Source organism: Sceloporus undulatus, chromosome 9, assembly GCF_019175285.1.
Source record: "Sceloporus undulatus isolate JIND9_A2432 ecotype Alabama chromosome 9, SceUnd_v1.1, whole genome shotgun sequence".
NCBI lineage: Eukaryota > Metazoa > Chordata > Lepidosauria > Squamata > Phrynosomatidae > Sceloporus > Sceloporus undulatus.
In genome coordinates, this window is record NC_056530.1 from 23,422,515 (window position 1) to 23,431,970 (window position 9,456).

The 9,456-nt window shown below is 44.9% G+C and overlaps 1 protein-coding gene across 1 annotated transcript; it reads right to left on the bottom strand.

Annotated features, from left to right (window-relative positions):
• Nucleotides 1-915: 915 nt before the first annotated feature.
• On the bottom strand, nt 916-9,399 carry LOC121915442 (sushi domain-containing protein 4-like). Its single transcript, XM_042439738.1, has 5 exons — nt 7,225-9,399; nt 5,883-6,020; nt 5,214-5,426; nt 3,067-3,208; nt 916-2,175 (listed from the first exon to the last, which is right to left on the bottom strand). The coding sequence occupies exons 2-5, from the start codon at nt 5,980-5,982 to the stop codon at nt 1,815-1,817; spliced, it is 816 nt and encodes a 271-aa protein (XP_042295672.1). The 5' UTR covers nt 5,983-6,020; nt 7,225-9,399; the 3' UTR covers nt 916-1,814.
• Nucleotides 9,400-9,456: the final 57 nt, after the last annotated feature.

Genomic DNA, 9,456 nt, shown 5'->3' on the forward strand with positions numbered 1-9,456 from the left:
TATATTCAGAGGGAAGAGATACTCTACTAAATGCTTTCTACTTGTTATTTGCCATCAGGTCAACTTCGACTGAGGACAGATCTCCAAAAATCTCAGTTATTAGCTACTCAAGTCTTGCAATCTCATGGCAGCCGTGGCTTCCTCAGTTGCATTAAATCCACCTGTAATGCAATCTCATTTTCCTATTGCCTTCCGCTTTTCCGAATATCATAGCCTTTGCCAACAAGTCGCATCATCTCATGTGTCCAAAGTACAACAGCCTCCATTTAGTTATCGTAATTCATGCTCTTATAATGCTAATGCTAACTCCATTTCCTCCTCCTATTATTAGAAACCATGTATATGTGTGTGTGTGTATATATTTCTCACTTCTCCTTCTCAAAACTGGGGATCAAAGCAGCTTGTGACATTAATACAACTACAAACCTTATCTATAAATCACATTTCTCTTCCCCAAAACTGAAAATCAAGGCAGTTTGCAACATTAATACGAACGCAGGAGAGAGCAGAGCACACATAGACAATTATCACTCATAAGTTAATAAATTATCACCAACGTTTAAGCCAATTAAAGCATTTAAAAATATAAGCAGCTGAACGATAATAAATTAACACCTTAGACTGGTTTATTTTTAACAGCGCAAGTATCTTGCAACTCCTTGCAAAAATAAAAATGGTCCTTTTTCTACAAAAATACGTTGTTTTCATGGTAGTTTTAAAAAAATATTTGGGCATAAACCCCAGCATTCAAATATGCTGGAAAATCTGGTCATCGTGTTAAGAAGGACTCTAGAACCCATCAGCCTGGCTCTATACATCCCTGCCATTTGGCCGTAATGCTGGCCTACCTGGCAGGGCTGTTCGAAGGACGGGAACAATAAAGATGAATTAAAATACAGTACTCTCAATTGCTGTATAAAAACAATCCTTTTTATTATATTCATTATGACAACAGGATTTTGGGGTTGAGCTCTTAAAGAAGAATCTAAGGAACAAATAAATGGAGTCTGGGTGCATCTACATTGCAGAAATAATGCAGTTTGACACCACTTTAACTGCCCTGGCTCCATCCTACAGAAACCTAGGATTTGTAGTTTGGCGAGGCAATGTCAGTCTTTGGCAAAGAAGGCTATAAAGGGTTTGCAAAACTACAAGTCCCAGCATTCCTAAGGATGGAGCTACAGCACTTAAAAGTGCTGTCAAGCTGCATTATTTCTGCAGTGGAGACGCACCTTGTGTCACATGGTTGCAAGGATCCTGGGAAAGGTAAATCTAAATGCTTTCCTGCGCTGACATGTTCCCAACCCAGCAAAAGCAAAGGGAATCCATTCAACAGCAATTACACAAGGAAGCTGATAATAAGACAAGCAAATGACATTCTTTTAAAAAATAGAATAAAAACATGCTTTTTAAAGGGAAAAAAAGGACTAAAAAGAAATCCCACAAAATGGCTCAAGCCCTTGGGGGACATTTATTTAAATAGGGGGTTCTCACTCCTCATTGGTGGACGAACCACCCTGCCCTCCTGCCCTCCAATAGCAGCGTTCGGTCTGAAGAAGGAGAGAAGCTTCTAGCTGGACATGATGATGGATGTCCGATTAAGGAGCCTTGGATGCTTCCTTGCAGCAGTTCCAGCTGCTGCATCAGAATTGGAAAAACATCCCTTGGACTACAACTCCCAGAAACGCACCCTTATTTCAGGGGATTCTGGGGGCTGCAGTCCAAAGGTGGTCCCTTTCCCCATCTCTGTTGCACATAGTCCAGGGAACAAGTGGAAGACCAGAAAGCAACATCTTGAGTCCCACCAGAGATGCTTAGCAGATGTTCTCTATCCCTAGATCTGAGCATGAATGCTGTGTCCCAAGCCTTGCAGGTGGTTCGCCTTCTGGGACGGCTCTGCCTTCCGTAAGGGTTGTCTCCTCCAAGGCTTCTTGGTAAGAAGGGGGTGCTCTCAAACATGGGAGCCCTCCAAGGCTGGGGCCATAGGGTTCATGGCAAGACGCAATGTCCAGGGGGACTGAATGATGACCTGCAAGTAGCAAGGAGGTCTCCAGATGAGCACCAACTGCTTCTTCATATGAGGGAAGGGGCCCCTCGCCATTGTCTGGTTCCTCACCATCTATGTGCTCCATGTCCTCTGGGTCCTCCATGGCTTCATATGCCCCATTGGCAGGCCTACAAACAAGAGTCATTCATTTAATCCAATGACCATGGGACATATACAGAAAGGAAGATGTATACTAATTTGTAGGATACAATGGGCCAGGAATACTGGAAGGAATGCTGAATTTGTACAATACATTGGGCCATTGGTATCTGCCAGGGTTTGGTTCCAGGATCCCCATGTGGAACCAAATTCCAGGGATGCTCAAGTTCCATTATCCACAATTGCATAGTAGTAACATCAGCAACAATATCTTACTTGCCCCTTCCCCATGGATCAAGGCGGAGAACAACAAATCAACGCTGCACAACAATTAGTGCATGCAACACTTCAAAAGGACAAATAAGACATAGGCAATTTAATGGTCCACATTTAAAATTCAGCAACTCTATTCACAATTTAAATATAATCTCGCAAAGCCTGCCAGAAGAGACCGGTTTTCAATGCTCTTGTAAATCTGGAGTATATTCAGTTGTTGAATCTCCTCCGGCAGGTCATTCCAAAGTTTTAGGGGCGGCTCAAGAAAAAGTCCTCCGGCCGATAGTTGCCAACCTAATCCTGGCTAAATGTTCGCCAGAGGACCTGAGTACATGGGAAGAGGCGATAGTAAAATGGCATCCCTTCTAATAGTAAAACCAAGGCTTGCTTCATTTCACCTTCATCAGGGAACAGTCACTTTAGCTAAGATTCAACAAACTTAATTTCCAAATAGGAAATTATGTTTGCTCTTTCTCTCCCTTCCATGTGCTTGAATGACAAGCTGTGAGCAAATGTGGTCGGTACTTAATGTGTAGCACAATATGATGACAGAACATCCACAAGACCCCAAATTTCAGGGTCTAGGAAGGTCCCAAAACGGCAACCCCAGCCTTATTCTTGATATATAGGGTTCTCACACTTACTCGGTGCAACGACAGCTGGAACATGTTGGTGTCATCAACATCACACAAGCTGTAGCCACCACTGTCAAGGCGGCAAAGGTCAACACAACTGCAACAACGAAAGGGACGGAGGTAGCCACGATGAGGCTGGTAGGATGTGGAGCTACAGAGATGAAAAGGAGAGGCACTTCAGTTTAGTTGCTGCTCTTGTGAAGCCACTAGAAGCCAGAAACGCACACTCTTCTCCTACAAATCCATGGAGGATCACTGCTGTGCCGACTGGGGATTCTGGGTTGTGGATGTTGTTTGCCTTCAAGTCACTTCCAACTTTTGGCGACCCTAAGACGAACCTGTCATGGGGAAGGTACCTGCCATTTGAGAGAGCATTGGACTACATTCAACCTATGGGATCAGGATTCAGTTCTCCACTCAGCCATAGAAACTTCTTGGGTGACATTGGGAAAGTCACATACTCTCAGCCCCAGGAAACCCCATGATAGATTTGCCTTTGTTGCTGCTGTGCGCCTTGAAGTCCTCTCAGACATATGGCGACCCTAAGGCAAACCTATCATGGGGGTTTCTTGGCAAGTTTCTTCAGAGGGAGTTTGCCTCTAAGGTTGAGAGAGCGTGACTTGGCCAAGGTAATCCAGTGGGTTTACATGGCTGAGCCAGAATTTGAACTCCGGTCCCCAGGATCATAGCTCAATGCTCAAGCCTCAAACACCACCCTGGCTGTCATTAAAATGGACACTAGTCAGGATATCGGAAGAAGGCTATGACTTCGAAAAAATCCATGAAGGCACTAGACAAGATCCTCAAGTGGAAAGATACAGTATATATTAGTAGATATCCAAGCCAGAATCCTCTAGGTCACCCATTGGGTTTATGTGGCCAAGCTGGGAATCGAACCCTGGTCTCCAGGGTCATAGTCCAACACTCAAAGCATAACATTATGCTGCCTGTCTGGGGATTCTGGGAACTGGAGTTTAAAAAGTAACGTTTGCAGTTCTGCCCAATGTCTTTCCACTCTAAGAATTGGAAACATGACTAGAATCACATGCATTCACAAAACCAAAGGTGGAAAAGAACTAAAGACCTATCTCCTATTCTCCCTTCCTCCTCCAAAGAGGCCCAGATATGGCTTTTATACAGCAAGTGAGTTGCATTGCTCTTGCAAATGCTGTCCACCAGGCAACGCAAAATCGCAGCAGACCACGCAAAACATAATGGACTCAAAGCAGAGAGGAAAGCAGATCCGGCAGCCTAGATAGAGATAGCTGATCAGGATGTCCTAACCCCAAAACCTCTCTCTCGGCCTCAGAGGACAGCAAAGGCAAGACCCCTTTGAACAAATCTTGCTAAGGAAACCCTGTGATAGACTTGTTTTAGGGTCACCGTTGGAAATTTCTTGAAGACACGCAACAACAACCAGCTGCGCTGCACAATCCCAGCGCATCATTTGCAAGGCTAGAGATGGAGCAGACCATGTATGTAAGCTGCCTCGATCCACAGGGAGAGGCAGGGTACAAATATATTATTATCATCATCATCATCATCATTATTATTATTATTATTATTATTATTATTATTATTGAGGAGTGTAGCTCCAGGAATGCAGGGCAGCATCTCAGGTCATGCTCAGTTGGAAACATCCCAGCCTCCAGGGCTTTGCTAATGGCTCTATATCAAGCAAGTCAGACATGTAAATCAGGGCGAGGAAGGATTTTATTAGATCTGACAAAATTGACAAAACCTGGCTTTTGACACCACTAAGTATTTAGGGTGGGGGGTTGCACACAACAGCAACAACAACAACAATGCACCTAAATTCCCCAAAGGCACCAGAACCCATCTGATCTTAGAGGCTAAGCAGCATTGCCCCTAGTCAGTACTTGGATGGGAGACCATCACAAATACCAGGTACTGCGGGCAATATTTCAAAGGAAGGAACTGGCAAAACTACCTCTGAGGATTCTTTGCCTTAGCAAACTCTCAAAAGTCATGGGGTTGCCATAAATCTACAGGTGGCTTGAGAACGCATACACACACATGCACCAATGTTGTTCCTTTGGCATCCTTTACTCTGCCTTCAGCTGGCAGGAAGGAGGGCAAACAGGTGGGCACAACATTCAGTAGAAACATGGGTGGGCAAAGCACACGATACTCACTTCCATGAGCTTTGCACACCAGCTCTCTCACCGTGTGCCATTCCCCTCCTTGGCAAATGGTGAGGGAAGGCAAGCCAACCAGAGCGTAGCCAGGCTGGCAATAAAACTCCATCAAAGTGCCCGGTTTAAACACGCCGGTGTCCAGGGGCTCCTCGCACAATGGAGGCTGGCATTGGGAGAGACCGTGAAGAGGCGTCTCAGGTACGCTGCACCCTGTAAAACAGAAACACAGAGCCATTAAAAGGGGGCAACAGGTCTCCAAGAGACACAGGAAAGTTGAGCCAACGCACACACAGAATCACAACGTTTAGTGGTTTAGTGCATTGGACTATGACTCTGGTGACCAAGGTTCGAGTCTCGGCTCAGCCACGGAAACCCACTGGGTGACCTGGGCTAAGTCAGACTCTCTCGGTTTTAAAAGGCACCTAAAACATAATAAAAGAGAAATGCCTGGCAGCTGGAGACATACTGCTTTTCGCACTACAATGAAGAACCTCTTGCTCTCCGGGCAAAAGAGGAAGCGTGCTGCTTAACTCTAAAGCGCGCACATTCCTCTGTGCAAGGAAAAGGAAACCGCTCTTTCCCATTCCGATTCCAGGGAAAGAAAGTGCGCTCAGAAGATGTCACCCCCCAAATATTGGCACCTCAACCCACTGCCATCGGACCCACCTTTTCTATGGAGGAAAACCTTGGTGTCACACAAAGACGCAAGAGCCAGACCCGCAAAGAGACTGCGCAGGAACGGTTGCGATCCACAAAGAAACCTCATTATCTGGATTATCAGCTCCAGCAAAGGATCAAATAGACCTGGAGGGAAAAGGACCAAGGTTATGCTGAGAGATTGTGGCAGAGGAGACCCTTTGGATCCGCATTTGGAAACAAAAGCAAACCCCTGAAATCACAGCACATCCATCCATAGAGGATCTACTCTGTGGGAACACAACTCCCATGATCCACATGGCCACACCAGCTGTGGATTGTGGGAGCTGTAATCCTCCCAAGCGACTTTGATCATTGAAGGCCACTCTCTTGTGGCAGCTGTATCCAGATGATATCTTATTCGTACCTTCAAACTGATCTGCATTTCAACTGATGTTGTTTTGGTTTTGAAGCTTTTAAAGTTTTCCAAAATGTGTGTGTGTGTGTGTGATGAAATTTGTATAAATTATGCATATATTTGAATATATTTGAATTTGGTAAACGCTGAGCCTTTACCAGTTTGGGACCTTAAGTGTGGAAAAAGCGTGCAGTTTATCAGGACCAAAGAAGAAATGTGAATAGTAAAATATGTACGTCATGTGCCGTTTTTCTTTGTAAAAGGTGGAGACTACAAAACAATAAAAATTTGAATCTATGTTTTTAATTGTTTGTGAACTGCTTTGGGTCCCTTTCTGGGAGATAAATATGAAATTAAGAATTAAGATGGCGCTTCCAAAAGGTTTTGCAAAGAGGGTGCATTTCAAATGCAACTGCATCACTGCTTCCCTTGGAGGACTTGCAAACATCCTCTGAATTTGACTCCATGCTTATTTCTGCAGATTGAATCTAGATGTGGCTCCTTCCCAAATTAATTTAGTCCAGGCTTTTAAAACAAGGAAGGTTTTTACCCCACTCCTCATTTTAAAATTCAACCCATTGCATTAGCACAAGGATTTGAAACTCAAAAGTAGAATTTTCTGAGGTTTGCAATGAGAGGCATGGCTTCAACACTGGACTTGGGACTCCAGGAGGCAAGGGTTCAAATCCCTCCTCAGCCAGATAAATCCACTAGCCGAGCTTTGGGCAAGTCACACTCTCTCAGCCTCAGAGGAAAGCCATTGTGACCAAATCTCTCCAAGAGAAACTCATTTTAGGGTCCTCTTAAGTTGGAAACTACTTCCTGGAGGCACAGAAAGGGATGCAAACACACCAAAACAGAGCATTGCAAGGTAGAAGAGCACTTTTCCATGTTTCCCTCTCTGCTAAAAATGTGGGAACTGAAAGAAAATGGAAAGGGAGGCAGATTTCTTACCTTCAGGAGCAGAATTTTTACCTGGAGGGGCGATGCCTACCTTCCTCCACCTCAAAACCCTCTTTTCCAGCCCTGCTCAGCTTCTGGAGTCACGCCAAAATCAAGATTCTGGGGTGATGTATAAGGAAGAAACCTCCTTTTCCTCCTCCATCCCTTAGTCCAGGCCTTTCCCATATAGAATACGTTAATAAAACCATCTTTTCTCACCCACCGAAAAGCAGCTCCCCCAAAACCTGGCTAACTCCAAAGATGTGCAGAATCTTCTCCTCGTGGGCACACCTGGCAAGGCCTGTTTAAAATGTAATTGCCCCTCCCCTTTGAGGGCGGGGCTACACCCAAGCACCGCCCCTTCCAGAGGCCACGCCCACTCTCCCCTCCAATTTCCCCCAAATTAGGTTGGAAGTGTGTTGTTGTTGTTGTTGTTGTGTGCATTCAAACCATTTCTGATTTAAGGCAACTCTATCCTATGCTGGGGTTTTCTCGGCATGTTTCTTCAGAGAGGGTTTTGCCATTGGCTTCCTCTCTGAGGCTGAGAGTGTGACTTGCCCAAAAGTCACACTCTCTCAGCCTCAGATGAAGGCAAGGGCAAACCTCCTCTGTGCAAATCTCAATTTACCTTAATTCAGAAATTAATTGAATACACTTGCTCTATTGCTAAATAAATGTACTTGCTATATTGCTATTGAATGCACACATCACACACACCTCCCTCGATGTTAATATTGCAACTCCCAGCATTCCTCATTGCTGGCATACAACACACACGCACACACCTCCAGATGTTGTTGGGTTGCAACTCCCAACGTTCCTCACCACTGACTTTGCTGGATCGGGACTGCTGGGAGTTGCAGTCCCACCAGTTTATCCTGCCTTGCAAACCAGTTGGCCTTGCAGGAGGACTGGGAAAAGGCTCAACATCCCTTTCCTGCTGTCTGTGCCTTCGAGTCGTTTCCAACTTACGCCTTTGGTTTTAGGGTCTTTGCTTTGGTGACCCTAAGGCCCTAAAAGCAGAGATTTGTTCAGAGGTGGGTTTGCCCTTGTCATCCTCTGAAACTGAGAGAGTGCGCCTAACAGCAGACAGTCAAATAAATAGCATGGTATAGTGGCTTGAGTGCTGGACAAGGTCTCTGGGGACCAGGGCTCAAATCCCCACTTGGCCATGGAAAGCCACTGGGTGACCCTGGGCACATCACACTCTCTCGGCCTCAAAGGCAAACCATACTCTGAACAAATGTGTGACAGCTTTGCTTTAGGGTCACCACAAAATAACAGCGACTTGAAGGCGCAAAACAACAACATCCAGTACCTGTCAATGAATGGAAAAGCCCCGTGCTTTTAGTGCAACGGCTGTGGGTTATTAAAAGCAGCAAAGAAGGGGGACGGGATTTTCCAAGGAGAGGAAAAGTGGTTTTCTGATCGGGGGTTATTTTCTTTTTATCACATTAAATGCAAAACAGAAACGGAAACTTGTGTAGAGTAGGGAGGCCAGATAGACCAACACATTATCACAAGGTCTCTCTGTTGCATTTATACATTGGAGAAACACACGGGAGAAGTGATCTACTTGGTCATTTTGAAAGCTACTTGACTCCTCATTGTTGTAGACTTTGCTTAGTAACCTCTTCAATGTGGGGAGACAAAACGGTGATTTTAATCCACGTTAGACCCAGGCAAGAGGACTCTGTGCCATAGCTATGAATTTGCAGTATAGACAAATGGGAAGGAAACTGGTTTGAGTTTGCAAGCATGCCTTCTGTCCAGCTTTGTTTCCCTTCTGTGTACGTATTTTGTGTGCTTAGTTGAGTAACAATGCGGCAACACTCAAAATGTGGAGTCCTATTTGCAACGCAGTGATACATTACATGGACAACTATCACAGTTTAATTAGCAGATGGGATGCGGGGATTTATAGTTTGGTGAGGAATTTAGGAGTCTCTACTAGTCCGTCCTCCAGAACTAGAGCTCTTTGGTAAAGAATGTCAAGTACTTTATCTCACCAATCCTCAAATCCCAGGTTTCTGTAAGATGCAACCATCAAACTGCTGTAACTTTCTAATGTGGATGCACTCCAGGGAGAGCTGTACCATGTAATTCCGACTTGCGTAGCTCTGCTTCAGATTTGCACATCCCAAACCTGCAACGCAGACCTCGAAAGCAAAGCCCGAGTTTAGGATAAAAGAAAGGCCACACTTCTGGAATTGTAAAACTAGAACTTTTTGACTATTTCAAAAC